Source organism: Oryx dammah, unplaced genomic scaffold (genome assembly GCF_014754425.2).
Source record: "Oryx dammah isolate SB20612 unplaced genomic scaffold, SCBI_Odam_1.1 HiC_scaffold_10, whole genome shotgun sequence".
NCBI lineage: Eukaryota > Metazoa > Chordata > Mammalia > Artiodactyla > Bovidae > Oryx > Oryx dammah.
Window position 1 is genome coordinate 57,617,013 of NW_024070194.1, and position 19,767 is coordinate 57,636,779.

General features: G+C 40.7%; 1 protein-coding gene across 5 annotated transcripts in view; it reads left to right on the forward strand.

Annotated features, from left to right (window-relative positions):
• Positions 1 to 19,381, forward strand: part of PRTFDC1 (phosphoribosyl transferase domain containing 1) — a 100,680-nt gene extending 81,299 nt beyond the window's left edge. For 2 of the 5 annotated variants that reach the window (XR_005722513.1, XR_005722514.1), the window contains exons 5-10: positions 9,850 to 9,867; positions 11,203 to 11,285; positions 11,775 to 11,821; positions 13,906 to 14,612; positions 15,929 to 16,005; positions 18,434 to 19,381. Coding sequence is in view for 3 of the 5 variants with exons in the window: in XM_040248558.1 (XP_040104492.1) it covers positions 9,850 to 9,867; positions 11,203 to 11,285; positions 11,775 to 11,821; positions 13,906 to 13,956; positions 15,929 to 16,005; positions 18,434 to 18,481 (324 nt within the window). In the remaining 2 variants the exon portion in view is untranslated. The remainder of the gene's footprint in view (positions 1 to 9,849; positions 9,868 to 11,202; positions 11,286 to 11,774; positions 11,822 to 13,905; positions 14,613 to 15,928; positions 16,006 to 18,433) is intronic. The other 3 variants (XM_040248558.1, XM_040248559.1, XM_040248560.1) reach the window with 3 other exon arrangements.
• Positions 19,382 to 19,767: the final 386 nt, after the last annotated feature.

Here is a 19,767-nt window from a genome sequence, read left to right on the forward strand (position 1 = left end):
ATTTGCCTATTTCCCCACCAGGATGTGGAAGGAGTGGAAGAGTGAAAAACAAATTCACTTAACTTTCCTTCCCCTTAAAAGAATAAAGACTTTTATATGGCTTGCCCTCCCTTACCCCTTCTTTAGCTTTTCAGAAATAGGCTGTCCATTAGGAGTGTGAGAAAACTATAAAGACAAATTTCAGGAATTTCCCTGGCGGCCGAGTGGTTAAGCCTGCGCTTCTGCTGCAGGGGGTATGGGTTCGATCATTGGTTGGGGAATTAGGATCCCCCATGCTATGCAGTGCTACCAGGAAAAAAAAAAAAAAAACTTCAGAGGCCCTCTAGCATCTTCCTATCATGTAGAATTTATAACAGCTGGGAAAAAACTTGAACGGCACATTAACAATGGGCAGGTCCTTTTTAAAATGGTGGTAGAAGAAAGCCTGAAACTGCAGTAAATATCTGCCTGGGATGGAAGATGTGTTGGATGAATATCTGCATTGGAAGGGTTGGTACAGGTCATCATCTAACTTCTCCCTTCTCATAGAGTAATCACATGATTTCTCAGTTAAAAATTCACACGGAAGTTACATTTATCATTATATTACTACTCTGCCATGAACTTGTTCTTGCGTTCTCTTTTTTAATACTTGGCATCCAGGGAAGAACGTTTAGGGGGTAGGGGGCCTTTCCATATGATACTTTTCCTTGAGCTTAAAGAAATCCAAAGAAGGAATGATTTCTTAGGATTGTAATTGTCTTAGAAGAAGGTGAGGTTTTATTTGGGACCAGAAGGTCAGGGAATAACACAGAAGAGGGAGAGAGAATAGCATGTGGAATCAGGGAGGAAGAGAAGAAAACAGCAGAGCCAGAGAACAGGAGTGGCCCCGAGTGACTGAAGGAAATTCATCAAAAAATAGCAAAATAACAATTTAAAGAACTGAAATTGGATTTGCTTTATAGAATATATCGGGGACTTCCTTGGCAGTCCAGCAGTTAAGACACCTCACTTTCACTGCAAGAGATGCAGGTTTGATCCCTGGCTACAAAAGCAAAAAGCCAAAAAAAAAAAAAAAAAAAGATGTTGCCTAATGAGTGTAACTTGCTCAGAAAAGCAAAGAGGAGCCACAAAAGTTGTTGAGCTGAGGTGACATCAAGAAGCTGTGTTTTAGGGAAATTGCCTGACAGGAGGACAGAGTTAACTGAAAGAAGAGAGAGACTCCAGGGAGAGAAACCAGTGAGGAGATGGTGTGATTTGAGCACTTGAACTTCTGGAGTGAAGCGGAGTAAAGCAGAAGGAATAGCCCTCTCTGAAGGAGCAGTGATTCCTGAAGGAGGGAAGGTTAGAAAATCACCTAATTTCCCATGCATTAGAAACCCCATAGATTTACTGTGTCACTTAAGTCCTTTACTGCTGCTGCTGCTAAGTCACTTCGGTTGTGTCCGACCCTGTGCGACCCCATAGATGGCAGCCCATCAGGCTTCCCAGTCCCTGGGATTCTCCAGGGAAGAACCCTGGAGTGGGTTGCCGTTTCCTTCCCCAATGCATGAAAGTGAAAAGTGAAAGTGAAGTCGCTCAGTCATGTCTGACTCTTCGCAACCCCATGGACCTCAGCCTACCAGGCTTCTCTGTCCATGGGATTTTCCAGGCAAGAGTACTGGAGTGGGTTGCCAAAGTCCTCTGTTGATGATCAAGTTAAAATATTTAGGAAACGGAGACTCTAGACAGCCCACATTCTCCTTTCTGTTTCTGGGCTTCTTTCATTACCTCTTCTTCCTTCCTTGGTCACTTCCTTCCTCCCGTCCTCTCTCTCTCTCTCCATCCTTCCTTCTTTCCCTCCTTCCTTCCTTGCCTCTTTCTTTCTTAAAAGCAAAAGGGAAAAAGCTCCCCAGAAAGGCTGGCTGAATCATGGTTCTAAATAGGTCATGGCTGCTGAATAAAGAGAGCCTGCAATGATTCATTTCAATGGCTCCTTCAGCTCACAGCATTAAAAGTGTTTCGTTCGGGGTGTTTAAGCTGCCTGCACAACGCGCTCTCTGGCTGATTTTTTTTTCAAAGTTGATTTAATCCTCAGTTCAGTTCAGTTACTCAGTCATGTCCGACTCTTTGCGACCCCGTGAATCGCAGCATGCCAGGCCTCCCTGTCCATCACCAACTCCCGGAGTTCACTCAGACTCACGTCCATCGAGTCAGTGATACCATCCAGCCATCTCATCCTCTGTCGTCCCCTTCTCCTGCCTCCAATCCCTCCCAGCATCAGAGTCTTTTCCAATGAGTCGACTCTTCGCATGAGGTGGCCAAAATACTGGAGTTTCAGCTTCAGCATCAGTCCTTCCAATGAACACCCAAGATGATCTCCTTTAGGATGGACTGGTTGGATCTCCTTGCAGTCCAAGGGACTCTCAAGAGTCTTCTCCAACACCACAGTTCAAAAGCATCAATTCTTCGGCGCTCAGCTTTCTTCACAGTCCAACTCTCACATCCATACATGACCGCAGGAAAAACCACAGCCTTGACTAGACGGACCTTTGTTGGCAAAGTAATGTCTCTGCTTTTGAATATGCTATCTAGGTTGGTCATCACTTTTCTTCCAAGGAGTAAGCGTCTTTTAATTTCATGGCTGCAGTCACCATCTGCAGTGATTTTGGAGCCACCAAAAATAAAGTCTGACACTGTTTTCACTGTTTCCCCATCTATTTCACATGAAGTGATGGGACCAGATACCATGATCTTCATTTTCTGAATATTGAGCTTTAAGCCAACTTTTTCACTCTCCTCTTTCACTTTCATCAAGAGGCTTTTTAGTTCCTCTTCACTTTCTGCCATAAGGGTGGTGTCATCTGCATATCTGAGGTTATTGATATTTCTCCTGGCAATCAATCTTGACTCTAGCTTGCGCTTCTTCCAGCCCAGCGTTTCTCATGATGTACTCTGCATAGAAGTTAAATAAGCAGGGTGACAATATACAGCCTCTATGTACTTCTTTTCCTATTTGGAACCAGTCTATTGTTCCATGTCCAGTTCTAACTGTTGCTTCCTGCATACAGGTTTCTCAAGAGACAGGTCAGGTGGTCTGGTATTCCCATCTCTCAGAATTTTCCACAGTTGATTGTGATCCACAAAGTCAAAGGCTTTGGCATAGTCAATAAAGCAGAAATAGATGTTTTTCTGGAACTCTCTTGCTTTTTCCATGATCCAGTGGATGTTGGCAATTTGATCTCTGGTTCCTCTGCCTTTTCTAAAACCAGCTTGAACATCTGGAAGTTCACAGTTCACGTAATGCTGAAGCTTGGCTTGGAGAATTTTGAGCATTACTTTACTACCGTGTGAGATGAGTGCAATTGTGTGGTAGTTTGAGCATTCTCTGGCATTGCCTTTCTTTGGGATTGGAATGAAAACTGACCTTTTCCAGTCCTGTGGCCACTGCTGAGTTTTCCAAATTTGCTGGCATATTGAGTGCAGCACTTTCACAGCATCATCTTTCAGGATTTGAAATAGCTCAACTGGAATTCCATCACCTCCACTAGCTTTGTTCGTAGTGGCCCACTTGACTTCACATTCCAGGATGTCTGGTTCTAGGTGAGTGATCACACCATCGTGATTATCTTGGTCTTGAAGATCTTTTTTGTACAGTTCTTCTGTGTATTCTTGCCACCTCTTCTTAATATCTTCTGCTTCTGTTAGATCCATACCATTTCTGTCCTTTATCAAGCCCATCTTTGCATGAAATGTTCCCTTGGTATCTAATTTTCTTGAAGAGATCTCTAGTCTTTCCCTTGTGGCTCAGCTGGTAAAGAATCCACCTGCAGTGTGGGAGACCTGGGTTCGATCCCCAGGTTGGGAAGATCCCCTGGAGAAGGGAAAGACTATCCACTCCAGTATCTGGCCTAGAGAATTCCATGGACTGTATAGTCCATGGAGTTGCAAAGAGTTAGAAAAGGGTAAAAACAAATGCCTCTGATTTAATCCTAGCACTTCATAAAATGTGTGTATCCATTAAAGCAAGGCGATTTTATTCATGTTCAAGAGAAATCTCTGAAAGGGTGGAATAAAACCCAAACTCACAGAAACAGGCCCAAATCCGGCAATGGGCAAACACAGATGTGCAGGTTAAGTGCGAGATTTCAGGAGACCTACCACTGCACCCCTCCTCCCCACCTCAAATAAGTTTCTAATCAAATGCCAAAATATGAATCATCAGAACCTGCTGAAATTTCCTCCTTGCCTGCCTAACTATCTAAATCATTCCTTTCTATTGCATCTGACTAGGCTGAGAATAGTCATGGAAACGCCCAGTGACTGATGATTCTGGCAGTTTTGTGAATTATCACATGAAATGCTGGACTGCGTGCCTTTCTCCATGGGGTTTATAGTCACACTCCCACGCAGGCTCAGGATCCATGCTCAGCTCGCCATCACTCCTGCCATTGTCCCTCAGCGGAGTGCAGCCACAGCCACCAAAATACATTGCTGCAGATTAGACTGTGGTGTGCTGGTCGCTTTACATTTTAAAAGACTAAAAGGAATAACCTATTTAAGAAAACCATTCTGATTTTCATCAGTCTGTGCTTTCTTTTCTTTTTCTCTTTCTTCCTTTCTTGCTTTTTCTTTAGGAAACCCACTGGGATGAGCTTCCAACAGGATCATGAAATAACAGAGATAGGACACGCTGTGGAGGTTCCCCATAGGATTCTTGCCTGCGGCTCCCAGGCTGCAGATTTCATTGGCTTTCTGGGAGGAAATGAGCTAGGTGTGATGAGATGACTACGACAGTAACTGGCGAGCATCTCAGATTCAGTGATGGGAGTCAGCAGATTGGAAGTGTTTAAAGAGGCACAGTGTGTTCTGGAAAAAAAAAAAAAAAATTCCCAAGGCAGCCCACTCAAGAAAAGGGGAACTTCAGAAGATTTCTTAATGCAGAATTAAAAACAAAAGACATTTAATGATAGCTCAGTTAAGGAGGAACTGTACATCATTAAGGAGAAAGATAGAAGGGGTATATGATGAGCTAGAGACAGAAAGGAGGTCAGAATTGTTGAGTTGTTCCACAGGCATTTCCTAAGCACCTACTACATAGCAGTTTCCATGTTATGTACTGATAGTATAAAGATGGGTTAGTCTTCCTCTCTTGTGTTGCTAATCTTGGTCCACTAAAGTGTAAAGAGATGAGTTTTCTTAGATAGTATTGAAAAATGCTTCTATAGTTGGGGTAGTCGCTTTCTTTCTACACTTGGGCTACTTCTTGTTTTGCAAGGCAGAGCCAGTCTTCCAAAGGTATTAAAGTCATTGCTCTTGTTCAGGGTAAGCTTTTCACACAACAGGCAGGACACTAAAGATCCAGGAGTCAATTCATGTACCACTAATGAAAGAACTTGAAAACATAGCTGATGTTCTATAAAGGAAAATAAATATATATCTGATGGTTGCTCTGTAAAGTTAATTTAAAAAAAACTCTAATTTTCTGCTTAATCCCCTTTCAGTAGCAGCCCTTGCCCATCATTTTTTATCCTACTAAATAACTTTACTTTTTTAGTACTGTTCATAACACAGGAAATTCTTTCTGTTGTTACAGATTTTATCAACCTGTTTGCTTTCTTGATCCTCCAAAAATCCTTTGAGAAAGACAATTAAACCATAAGTAGTCAAAGTTTTCCTCATTATAATCCTCCTAAGAAAGTAGAGCTTAGAATGGGCCTTCCCTGGTGATCCAGTGGCTAAGACTCCATGCTCTCAATCCAGGGGGCCGAAGTTCAATCCCTGGTCAAGGAACTAGATCCCACATGCCCCAACTAAGAGTCTGTATGCCGTAACTAAAAAAAAAAAAGAACAAGAAGATACCACGCTGAAAACTGAAGATCCTGTATACCACAATTAAGAACCAGTGCAGCCAAATAAATATTTTTAAAAAGACGAGCTTCCTGGAAAAAAAAAAGGCAGGAAAAAGTAAGGGTTATTACAGTATTATAAGACAATGGACTATGATAGGAAAAACAATTAAGAACTTCAAGGAAAGTAAACAAGCTCTAAAAAGAGATATAGTATACTACTTGACTTTTTAGTAGGAAAGAATGTAACCTGTATGAGAAGATACAGTCATAACAAGCTAACATTGGGGCATGGGGAAAGGAAGGGAGATAGTGAGAAAGAATATAGTAAATATATGATGTATAAGGTTGTGAGAGAGAAACAGAAGTACAGAAAAAGAGACTCTTTTAAATTAAAGGACATTAAAGATCGTTGCATGTTCTTAGATTAGCCAAGCCAGCTACAACAAAAGCCATTTGAAATATATTGTATATATGTATATGACTGCTTCATGTTGTTATACAGCAGAAACCAACACAATATGGTTAAGCAGTTATTCTTCAATTAAAAAAAAAAAGCCATTTGAATGACAACTGGAGAAATTGTCTGAGAAACCTAGTGAATGTGTAGTAAGTTTATATGATATTAAGAAATTTTGGGAACTTCCCTCACAGTCAGTGGTTAAGACCCCAACTTCCATTACAGGGGGCACGGGTTGAATCCGTGGTTGGGGAGCTAAGATCCTGCATGCTGTCTGGTGCAGCAAAAAAGTAAAAGAAAAAATAAATTATTGTCAAATACATAAATGTGGTATACATACACAATGGAATTTTATTAAGCCATTAAAAAAAAAATCCAAGGAAATCCTGCCATTTTCAACAACATGAATAGACCTTGAAGGCATTATGCTAAGTGAAATAAGTGAGACAGAGAAAAACAAATTCTGTGTTGTCTTACCCATATGTGGAATCTAAAACATAATAAAACCAAACAAAAACCAAACTCACAGGAAAAAAGATCAGATTTGTGGTTACCAGAGGCAGGGAATGGGAGCTGGTCATAGGTACAAATTTTCAGCTATAATAAAAATAACTACTACAGATGTAATGTATAACATGATAACTAGTTAACACTCCTGAGTAATATAGGTAAAAGTTATTGAAAGAGTAAACCCTAAGATATGGCAGAAACCAACACAATATTATAAAGCAGTTATCCTCCAATTAAAAATAAATTGATATTTTAAAAAAGTAAACCCTACGAGTTCTTATCACAAAGAAAAAAAGTTTTTGCCCCTTTTCCTTTGTATTGTATCTACATGAAAGGGTAGATACTGACTAAACATTGCAGTAATCATTTCACAGTCTAAGTCAGAGCATCGTGCTGAACCCCTTAAACTAACATAGTGAAGCATGTCGGTTATATCTCGATAAAACTAGGAGAAAATGAAAAAAGTAAAATGAAAAGGATTGCTGTCATTTTTGTGTGTTGTCATTCTTGCTAAGTCATATCTGACTCTTTGTGACACCATGAACTGCAGCATGCCAGGCTTCCCTGTCCTTCTTTATCTCCCAGAGTTTGCTCAAACTCATGCCCATTGAGTTGATGATACCATCCAACCATTTCATTTTCTTTCTCCCCTTTCTCCTGCCTTCAATCTTTCCCAGCATCAGGGTCTTTTCCACTGAGTTGGCTCTTCGCATCAGGTGGCCAAAGTATTGGAGCTTCAACTTCAGCACCAATCCTTCTAATGAATATACAGGGTTGATTTCCTTTAGGATTGACTGGTTTGATCTCCATGCTGTCCAAGGTTCTTTCAAGAGTCTTCACCAATATCACATTTCAAAGGCATCAGTTCTTTGGCACTCAGCCTTCTTTATAGTCCAGCTTTCATATCCATACATGACTACTGGAAAAACCACTGTTTTTGTTAGATGCACTAATAGTTTTTTTTTAGATGAACTAATATTTTGGATATGCATAGTATAAAATGCCCTAACTTTAATATAAACATATAAGCATTTTGAAATACTTTTACCACTTAGAAACACATCAATATCTAGAAAATTTTTAGACTTTTCTATTTTAAACGTGTATACATTACCTTGATTTTAAAATATGTTTAATTAATTTTGACACTGTATCTCTGGATTTATGTCTCTCTGAATTCTAATTCCCAAATATCTTGTAGTTGAAGCTAATCTCCTCAAGAATGACTCTTGTTTTGCAAGGCTCTGAACTTTCAAAAAACAGATTTAATTATGTTCAGTGCACTTCATTTAATTAGGCAAGAATGCAGACTAACGGTTTTAAAAGGTTTTTCATTGTAAGATTGAAACAAAAAGAGATTGTGAATTAGGACGTTAAATTAACCAAGTATTCTTCCAGTGTTCTGGTTGGCTAATAGGCCTCAATCAAACTAAAAATGCACATCCTAACTAGTTGTGATGGATTGATGGTTAATAATATAGCAAACGCATTGAGGATACTAAGGGGACTTCTCCATCAGTGTGATCCATGGGGTATACTGTGGGCATGACCTATTTTTAAAACAGACAAAATAATCTTATATTTTAATGATAAGATTCTTTCATGAATTTAATGAATGAAAATACTATACTTGAGAGAAAAACACTCCCAGAAAGATATTCCACCTAAGAATGCAGTGGACACATAAGGTAATATAGTACAGATTTAACAGAGTGGTTGGTTGGTTCACGTTTTCATTATTTAGATCTCTTTTGCGTGAGAGATAAGATAACCAAAGTGTATGGTTTGATAGAATTTTTAAAGTAGTGTATGAATCATAGGGATAAATGAAAAGTTATCTAAAGAAAGACATCACTACATTGAGGAGAATAGCCAAACCTTTTTTTTAAATGGGAATAGCATGTTAACACGGTGATATTTTAATTTGATGGGGCAATATTGACATGTGACTACAAATCCACTTATTGGTTAATTTTGTCATTAATAAGTATGATTAGTCATTGTTCCTTCATTCACAAGTAATTACTGAGCATCTGTTTGCAGTTTGGGCTAGTGGCTGAGACTATGGAAGTAAGCAAGAAAAATGTGAGTCCCTCCATCCCTTGCAGAGTTTATAGTCTAGTGGGGAGAATAGGTATCATTCAAGAAGTTAAAAGGAAACATAATCTGTGTTCCTAGGGGGAGAAGCAGAGGGGTGCCTTGAAAGCACAGAGTAAGGAGTGTAACCACATCACTAAAAATATAAACCAAGCACCTCCCCTTCCTTGGGGTTGAAAATCCAAGAGTAAATACCAGATCCCTGGTGATTGTGGTGGCTGCACTGGTGTAGGGGTGTCCCCGCTGAATATAGGATCCTTCTGCCCAGTGCTGTCTCCATTAACAATGCTATTTATCTGGGAAATTTGGTGAGCTTTGTATCCCAAAGGACTCGGGGGTCACTTGCCAGAATGACAGCAGTGGGATGACATGGATAGTTCTTCAGACAGGTAAAGGATCTAAAATCAGCCTGCTTCCCTGGTGAATCTGGGAATTCACCAGAATTCCCTGGTGAATCTGCCTTCTTTGCAGGAGATCCTGGTTCAATTCCTGGATGGGGAAGATCCCCTGGAGAAGGGACAGGCTACCCGCTCCAGTATTCTTGGGCTTCCCTGATGGCCAGATAGTAAAGAACCTGCCTGCAATGCGGGAGACCTGGGTTTGATCCCGGGGTTGGGAAGATCCCCTGGAGGAGGGCATGGCAACCCACTCTAGTATTTTTGCCTGGACAATCCCCATGAACAGAGGAGCCTGGTGGGCTACAGTCCATGAGGTCGCCACACATGATAGAGTGACCAAGCACGGGACAACACTAACCTGAATATAGACACCAATCTTGCACCATCCGTGAGTCCAGCAAAACTGGAAAGATAAATGTGGAAGTCCTGGATTATCTCCAAGCATTTGGGTTAGATGGATGGTGGAGCACCAGCTAAGTTAACTGTGAAATTCTAACTCCAAGCAAAATATGTGTTTATCTTATGAGCCAGATTTGCATCATATTCTAAACAGTTTTTTTTTTTTTTTTAATTTCAGAATGTCCTCATTGTTGAGGTAAGCTGACTTTTCTTTATCCATACTTGGACATTGAAAGAATCTAATATTGAGTTTCTAAATATAGACCTTGTTATTGAATGCCCACTGTATGCAGACTTCTCAAAATTTACAGAATAGGAGTTAACTAGAATTTGGCTTGAAATAACTTAGAATGGAAGCTTTGCAATAATAGTTTGTGGTATTTTATCCTTTTGTATCTAGTGCCACCCATGTCTAAATTGGTTCTTAGATCTATTTGTGAATCAGACGTTTTCACAGAAGAGAAAACTAGCCCACAGAACCAATTTTTTTAAGTAAGAAACCAAGGTTGGCTCCTCCTTACCCTTAATTCCGTGTTCTTGCTAATGACCTCTAATGAATTGAAACAATCCCTTCAGCATCTAAATCATAAATAGAATCAGTGTAAAAATTTGCTATCCAGGGGAAAGCTATAATTTAATTTAATTTGTTTTTCTGTTTTTTTTTTTTTTTTTTAAAGAAAAGAGAAATAACGGGTCCTTTAGCCCAGCAGGCCTGTCTTATCAGCTGGCAAAAATTCAGGGGAGCTGTTTTTGTCGCGCTTTTGTTACAGTCGCCTGGGTGTGCCATATGTACGTGCAGTTCTGGCTCAGACAAAACCCTTGAAGTAGACCCTCCAGCTAAAGGCACTGCCCGACCCTGGCTAAATTCAGACCTGTTGTTTTGATAATCAGCTCCCAACAGCTGATTTCTGTCCCACGGACAATCAATGTCGCCTGCTCATTGTGCTCTAATTGTGCAGCAGCTCATCAGCCAGGGTGAGCCTCTGCTCACGGTAGCCTCATGCCCTCAGAGCTCACAGGCTGTCACCAGCTGCTGTCCACATACATCTCACTTCCCAGCCATCAAATCTCCTATTAAGTGGGGAGAGTACGAGAAGGGGGAGAGGGGGAAGCGTTTATCTGTCCATTCAGCATATTCAGATGTGCATCCCATGTCCATGAAAATTCATGTGCCCTGTGTTGTGTTACATTACCTCAGGGCCAAATTTACTCCTTGAATGCGCATGCACGAGTCCAAATGCACTTGATAAAGAGCCCACATGCTCTCCAAACGCAGAATGTAGCCTTTTGACACAGCTCAAGGATTCTAGGAGGAAACAGTCACCAACATATTCCCCCCAAACCCAGCTTCCAGAAAGAGGCACCTGTCTAAAAAATATAACCAGCTCTGCTTCCTACTTGGGCTCCTAATTTGATGGCAATTCTAATTATGATGCATTATTAATAAGGACTAGGCTCATCTGTCTGGATGAAAAGCCTTTTAATGCAGCCCAAAGGCATCTGGTTGAATTTGTCTGTCCTCTTTTCTAAGGATGTTGTTGGAACAGGGAGAACCATGAAAGCCTTGCTCAGTAGCATAGAGAAGTACAAGCCCAACATGGTCAAGGTAGCCAGGTGAGTACCACATTCACGTCATCACTACTTCTGTCTTTGCAAATCTGCCCAAGAGGGATGCTAACACAGGACGCTGGTTCCAAAGAATGCAGTCCATTCCAAACCACTAACTCTTTGCCCAAGGGCATTAGGGTTTGACCACACTGAACAAACAGCCCATTTGACAGCTAGCCTGAGAGAGAGGAAGGGGGAGAGGACGAGCTTTGCTGTGTATCTGAGCCCCTTTTTCCAACGCCTCTGTTAGCTGTTTCCAGGAGCAGCTGGCCGAGCCCCAGTGCCCACGCCCCTCTCCCTCCCTTTTATCCAGAATCTCACTGATAAGGAGCCACAGGAGGGAATTCAAGGGCTGTGCTGATGCCCCACATGCTTGGGGGGGGGGGTAAAAAAAGCACGTTTCAAGTGTATATTTTAATGATGTTCAATTCTATTTGTAATTCACAAACATTTTATCTGGGTCACTGAAACATTGTTTTTTTCTTTTAATGGTAGTTTGTTGGTGAAGAGAACACCTAGAAGTGATGGCTTTAGACCTGACTGTAAGTGTGTGAGGCGGGGCGGGGTGGTTGTCGGTTGTTTATTGGCTAGTGGTGGTGTTTTGTGTTTAAGACTCTTTCGTTTCCTAGTTGTCAGCATTCCATGTGAAACGGAAGCTATAAAAGATTTGATGGTTCCATAAATGCTCTATGTCTCCAGCAATAGAACCCTCTACAACCTGGGGTTTTCATTTTCTAATTACACCTTTCCCAGGAATTCTGTTGTATACATTGGATGTTTTTATTTTTAGGTTTTTCTAAAATCTTTTCACCTTCATTCCTAAGAACTCAGCTAAAATGGGGTTTGGAGGTTGGAGGGAGATGTGACCCCCCAACCCTCGTCTGACTTGGATGCACGGGATTCCTGTCTTGGCCTCTGTCCCCACCCGTCTGTCCTCTCTGTGTCTCTGTTGGACGCAGAGAGGCACTGGGAAGGTTGAGGGGTTCTACCATCTCCAGGAACTGTGAGCAGACAATGCATAGTGCTGACCTTCAGCAAATTGGAATTTTAGCACACAAAGGGAAATCCGAGACTCTACCCCACCACCTCCAAACACAAATATAACCACACAGAGAATTAGAGCAAATATCTCTAGATACCATCTTCACACTTCAGTTCAGACATGTGTTCTCAAGGAGTTTTCTCATCTAAAGCAGTTTCCTCCATCCTCCCCAGGATACGAATAGTTGTAATGCCAGAAAGGATAAACAAGCTGCTTGATTATTTATTATTCTAACACTAGAGGCGATTTTTTTTCACTTGCATAGGCAGACTTCGACTGGATTTTTATAACGTACATTTGCACTGGAATAATTTGGCTACAGTTCTCATCAGCAAGCTGAACAAACATTAGCACGAGAAGCATGCTATGGATGGGTAATGTGCCAATGACATTGAACCAGTGGTTCTTTATTCTGAAAACAAGTTGCATTCCTGGGTGGATGTCTTAAATCTAGACAATGTTATTTCTGGCCAGATAGACCCAATAACATGTTCCTGTCTAGTTATTGGTTTGGGGAATATAATCTGAATATAGTTAGGGTCGGACAAGGTTAATAAACAGAAATCTTCTAAGGAAATAATCTAAGATACTACATAAGAGAAAATTTCAACTGAAGTTAAAAGACATGCACTTCAGAGATATCCAACTAGTTACAAATTTCTTGTGTCACAGCAACAGTATTAATAAAATAATAGCTAGCACTAGTAAGAGATTCAGAGAAAGCAATGGCAACCCACTCCAGTACTCTTGCCTGGAAAACCCCATGGATGGAGGAGCCTGGTAGGCTGCAGTCCATGGGGTTTCGAAGAGTCAGACACGACTGAGCAACTTCACTTTCACTTTTCACTTTCATGCATTGGAGAAGGAAATGGCAACCCACTCCAGTGTTCTTGCCTGGAGAATCTCAGGGACAGCGGAGCCTGGTGGGCTGCCATCTATGAGGTCGCACAGAGTCAGACACAACTGAAGCGACTTACCAGCAGCAGCAGCAGTAGTAAGAGATTAATTTTTTTTAATTAAAAAAATTAAAGTGTAATTGATTTACAATGTTGTGTTAATTTCCTGGTGTGCAGCACAGTGCTTCAGTTATACATATATATTTGGATACATGCATGCATGCTTGATCATGTCCAACTCTTTTCCACCTCATAGACTGTAGCCCATGAAGCTCCTCTGTCTGTGGGATTTCCCAGGCAAGAATACTGAAGTGGATTGCCATTTCCTACTTCAGGAAATCTTCCAGGCTCAGGGATCAAATCCACCTCTTCTGTGTTGACAAGCGGATTCTACCACTGAGCTACCTGGGAAGCCCATTTGTATACATATACATTCTGTTTTAGATTCTTGTCCCTTAAGGTTATTACAAAGTAATGAGTATAGTTCCCTGTGCTATACAGTATAGGTCCTTACATATGGAATCTAAAAAATAAGTTGCAGATGAACTTATTTACAAAATGGAAGAAGACTCATAGACATAGAGATTTTGGTGTGTCTGACTCTGTTTTAAGAGCTACAAAGAGATGAACATGTTTAATCCTCACAGCTTTCTCTAAAGTAGGTGCTATTGCTGTGCCCATTTTACAGATGATGAAACTGAACACAGCCAGGTTAAAGAGCTTGCTGGGTCACAGAGCTGTAAGTGTACAGTCACTGTTGAGCCCAGGCAATCTGATTACTATCATGGCTCTTACTCTTGCACTCCATCTGTAAGTAGCATCTGCAATTGCAAATATAAGGGTAGGAACTGCACTCACTCACCGGCTAGAGACCAGTCAACTCTTTCCTGGCTGTTCTCCTGACCTGCTGGTTCAAGATTCTTTTACTGCATGACAGCTTTGAAGGTTTGACCTTTGGAACCAATTTTTCCCAGTCTGAGTTTCCCATGTCCATTGTAGAGATTGCGTTACTCCCTGTAAAGTCATCATTATCTTTACAACCATGGGTTCCTGGGATTTGCTAATATTCTTTTAGCTAGCTCAGAATCCTTTGTGTTTTTGTCTTTCTTCCTGGATTTCTGAGGCTTTGTACTTTTTGGTCCTTTTTCATAGTTGACTTTTTCCTCTATGCTCAATGACACTTGTATCTTCTGACACCTTTTCTTCTGCTCTGCTTTTCCTCTTTGATTTTTCTCAAGAAACCTACAGTTTGGAGGGATCAAACTGGCTTTCTAACAGTGACACACAATGCAGTCCTTAGAGAAACAAGTCCCTCCCCTCTAGCACTTTCTGCGAGCAGTAACCAGTTGGTTTCTCCATGTGAAAGCATCCTTGATCAGAAGGACCAACGAGGAGGTGAGTAGTTAACCACAGAGGTAACTTTCTCTGTGCTATAAGTCCACTGGCTATGCCAAAGTACTGTTTTGTAAAAGTAAGCAAGTACCTCTCTCATTTGCAGTACTGTAGTAAACTAACAGAAGATTGTGCTACACTGGAAAGAATTTGAAAAATCATTGGGCTATAGGCACATTTATTCAGTTTTACAACCTGAGGAAGGAGAACTATTTCATGTTCCTTAAGAATCCTTTTCAGGGACTTCCCTCATGGCCTAGTGATTAAGACTTTGCCGGGTTAGATCCCTGGTTGGGAATCTGAGATCCCACATGCCTCACAGGCAAAAAACCAAAACATAAAACAGAAACAATACTGAAACAAATTCAATGAAGGCTTTTAAAATGGTCCGCATTAAAAAATCTTTTTAAAAATTCCTTTTCAATAAAAATCATCTTTCAATATATTCATTTTTTTACTTAACCTGAATACCTTAATGGGCTGTGGCTCAGTGGAAAAGAATCTTCCTGCAAATGCAGCAGATGTGGGTTCGATCCCTGGGTTGGAAAGATCCCCTGGAGAAAGAAATGGCAAACCCACTCCAGTATTCTTGCCTGGAAAATTCCATGGACGGAGGAGCCTGGCAAGCTACAGTCCACGGGGCCCCAAAGAATCCAATACCACTGAACGCCTGAGCACACAGGCACACTCTCATCCTGCCCTCAATGGAGACAGAGTTAATTGCTATCATCTGCATTGAGGATTCAAAGACTAGCATTAGAGTAACCTTCAGCATGTCTTCCTCAAGCTGAACAGTCCTGTCTCCTTTCACCTTGTCTCAGGTTTTGCTTTCTAGCCCTTTATCCCGCCGAGGACACTGAATGCAGTGGGAGGATGGCTTCCTATTGCAACAGCCTGCACCCCTATTCACATCTTACAGCACTGGGATACCTTCTGATTGAACTGCACTTCTTGCTTCTTGCAGTGTTTCCTTTGGCATGATATCGTTGGATACTCCTTGCTTTGAAAAAGCAGTGCTATATGCCTGACTCAGGCATACTTCTCGTTATCCACGGGGCTTCCTGAGCCCTTTCTCAGCTTTGTCTACAAGGATTGCAGTCATTTTTCACTGTCTGTTTATTGGTTTGTCCTGTCTCCCTGAGTAGTCACTCTGGCCCAGGTCCCACTGGGTTCATCTTATGCGTTGTTTGTCACTTTTCTCACTTTCTTCTGCCTAATGGAAGGTCCTCACACGTTAAGTGCCAACAACAGCTTATGGTGGCTTTATATTTATGTTATTTAAATTGTGTTCTTTTTTTTCCCTTCCTCTCTCTGCTCAGATGCTGGATTTGAGATTCCAAACTTATTTGTGGTGGGTTATGCCTTAGATTACAATGAATACTTCAGAGATCTAAATGTAAGTCTTGCGTGCAGATCCCTAGCCCCGTTTTCACAAGAACATTGCAATGATACCAATTTAGCAGATTTTTTAAATAGCCATAATGATGACTGCCATTTATTGAGTGTCTTCTGTGTCAGGAATGTTCTGGGCACTTGGCATTCTTAGTCTCAGTGAATTCCCACCACTGCCCAGCAAGGTTGGTATTAGGATGATGGAAGCAGTTATGATTGTCTCTATTTTGTACGAAGGAAATAAGCAGAAAGACAGCTTGCTGCTGAGTTTTCTCCATCGTCATCAACTGTGTCTCCATCGACCATACTAACAGTACTCAATAAACTGTTTAGTGTCAGTGCTTGAGGTCTAGAAGTTTCCAATTACAGTGGCTTGTAGCTCATAACTCTTTTCCCTTGGGAGAAATGGCTATAGACATGGACCCTCAGGTGTGTGACCCTGACCGCTGCTGAACGATCTGGAGATAAACATCTAACCCAAAGTGGACCAGTCCGTCTCTCTCCCCTAGGATTTAGAAACTTAAACCAAGAGCCACAGAGACCAAAGGGTTTGGGGCTTAGGCCTGGGCTGGCTTCTGGAGCCTGTTTCTGGCTTCCAGTTGGTGCACTACTCTGCTGTTCCTCTGCCTTTGCGAGCTACCCCAGTCTCCTACCAGCAATAGCCCCCCGCACCCCCCACCGCGTTGCTTACGTTCACCCCGTGCCATTTCTGTTGCTTGCCATCAAAATACTTCTGACGTATTTCTGGCTACCCAAAAAGGATCAAAGGAAAGTCAGTATTTGTGTTTACTACAACTGTTTCTCTATTCGCTGTAGAAGCTGTAACTTCACCAGTAGGATACGTCTATCTCCACCACTACCTATATTCCACAGCCCTCACTTTGTATCTTGTTGTTACAGACCTACAAAGCGAGATTCAGAAAAGAGCTCAAAACTCAAACAGTGAAGAAATTTTTGTCTTAGTGAGCCTCTTTAGATTTTACAGATATCTGCATGTGTACACATATATGTGCATGTCTCTGTGCGTATATACATACCTAATACACATATGAATAAACACAGACTGGGTTGGCCAAAAAGTTTCTTCATCTTTTTCCATAAGATGGCCCTAGCAGCGCTTGGTTGTCTTTAACTTCATTCAAAGCAATTTTGGTAGATTGTATTGTGACAGCTGTCATATCAATGGGCATCTTTTTTAAAAAAAATCAAAATTGGTGAATTTTTGTGTAGCCATTTTAATATTGAAGATGGAAGAAAAAAGCAACATTGTCGACGTTACGTTTTATTACTTTGAGAAAGGTAAAGACACAACCGAAAGGCCAAAAAAGACTTGTGCAGTGTATGGAGAAGGTGCTGTGGCTGACGAAATGTGTCTAGCGCAGTTTGCAAAGTTTCGTGCTAGAGATTTTTCACTGGACAGTGCTCCATGGTCGGGTAGATCAGTTGAAGTTGATAGCAATCAAATCAAGACATTAACTGAGAATAATCAGTTATACCATGTGGGAGATAGCCAACATACTCAAAATACCCAAATCAAGCGTTGAAAACCATTTGTACCAGCTTGGTTATGCTAATCACTTTGGTGTTTGGGTTCCACATAAGTTTAGCAAAACAAAAAACCTTCTTGACCATATTTCCACATGTGATTCTCTATTGAAACATAATGAAAACGTCTGTAAAACAAATTGTGATGGGTGATGAAAAGTGGATACTGTACAATAATGTGGAATGAAAGTGATTTGGGGGCAACCAAAGTGAGTCATCAGCAGCCACACCAAATGCCAGTCTTCGTCCAAAGGTGATGTTGTGTATATGGTGGGATTTGCAGGGAATCCTCTATTATAAGCTTTTTCTGGAAAACCAAACAATTCATTCCAACAAGTATTGTACCCAGTTAGACCAGCTGAAAGCAGCTCTCAAACAGAAAATGCATAATCTTCCATCAGGATAACGCAAGATTGCATGTTTCTTTGATGACCAGGCAAAAGCTGTTACAGCTTAGCTGGGAAGTTCTGATTCATCCACTGTATTCACCAGACATTGCATCTTCGATGCCCATTTATTTTGGTCTTTACAAAATTCTCTTCATGGAAAAAAAAATTACAATTCCTTGGAAGGCTGTAAAAGGCACCTTCAACAGTCCTTTGCTCAGAAAGATAAAAAGTTTTGGGAAGACGGAGTTATGAAGTTGCCTGAAAAATGCAGAAAGTAGTGGAACAAAACAACAAATATGTTGTTCAATAAAGTTCTTGGTGAAAACAAAAACTGTGTCTTTGATTTTTACTTAAAAACCAAAGGAACTTTTTGGCCAGCCCAATTCATATGTATTTAAATGATGAGTAACGAAGTAGGAGATGATATTACTACATCCCATTTTCTGCACTTCTTATTTTTTTAAGAGGCTGATGCATTTAAATCCTTTATTGTTTCAGCACATATGTGTGATCAATGAACACGGCAAAGAAAAATATCGAGTCTAAAGAAGTAAAATTTTACCATCGCATCTCCAGATAACATCCTGCTTAACGACTACACTCAGGAAGCCAGCATGTAAAATTTGTCTCCCAGGCATCTTCACTCAGCAGGACTTAAAATGGAAAAAAAAATTTTTTTAATGAACAAGCTTTCTTTTCTGAGATTATAACATAACATAGAGAGTCCCAAAGGTTTTTAAGGAAAAGAAAGCAATGCTTTTATTTGACTTGTTCTAAATTAAACACTCCGCCTTGTGACTCACAAGTTCAGTCCACCTTCACACCCCTGAGAAACTCCTTCTTTTGTTTTGATAAAGTCATTATGGTTGATGACTATACCCGCACCTACTTACTCAAATATTTTTCAGTTTTTTTTTTTAGTACTTCATTTTGGTGATATTTCACAATCTTAAAACCTGGAAGCCTTTTCAGTGAACCTCTGAGCCCATATACTAGAAATGCAACTGGATTCTATACTAATAAAGGGGGAAAAGGACAATTTAATATAAATTTCTGTTTGCACACTTCTGACAGGCCATTATGATCTGCTTTGACACAGCCTCTCTGAACAGCAGCGTTCAGTGCATCTTAATGTTGTTATGAAATGGGCCTTCGCCCAGTGCTCTTGATTGGAGCTTCCGGTATGTGATAACGGTATGTCATGTATGCTTGGATGTACTCAAGTGTGTTTAATACTCTGAATTTTAAATAGAAAAAACACAATGGCAGCAAGGACCCTGGTCTCTCAGCAGCACTCGTTTATTCATTTGAGACATGAGCAAATAGCAAAATTGTGGGGGGAGGGGAAGGTGTTTTCAGTGCTTGAAACTGGGAAAGTATAAATTGTTCTTGTATTTCCGTTAGAGGGCCAGGACACTATTATGTATTATCCTAAAGAAGAATACAGAGGCTGAATAATTTTTTTAAGTGGCCTTATGAGACTGATCACATAACCCAGTGTGCTATAGAAAACTAGGATAGTTAAAAGTTTTTTTCTGAATAACATTTTTTTCCATTTCCACTGTTTTATGAGAGGTTTTCTAATTTATGGGGATTTTAATTGAAAATAAACTTGAGTGCCAGTAGAGCTGTTTTTTCCTCACTTCCTAAAGGAGCAAATGCAAAATAAATAACTAAGCAGGCTTTGTTTGGTTCTGAACTGTATGTGGTGTATTGTTATCGAATTCCAGCTTCCTTTAAAGTAATAAAGAATAAGAAAACTTGTTATGTCTCATAACTGCTTACTGTTTTTCTTCCGCCTTCATATCTTTTATATACTTGCAGCCAATAAA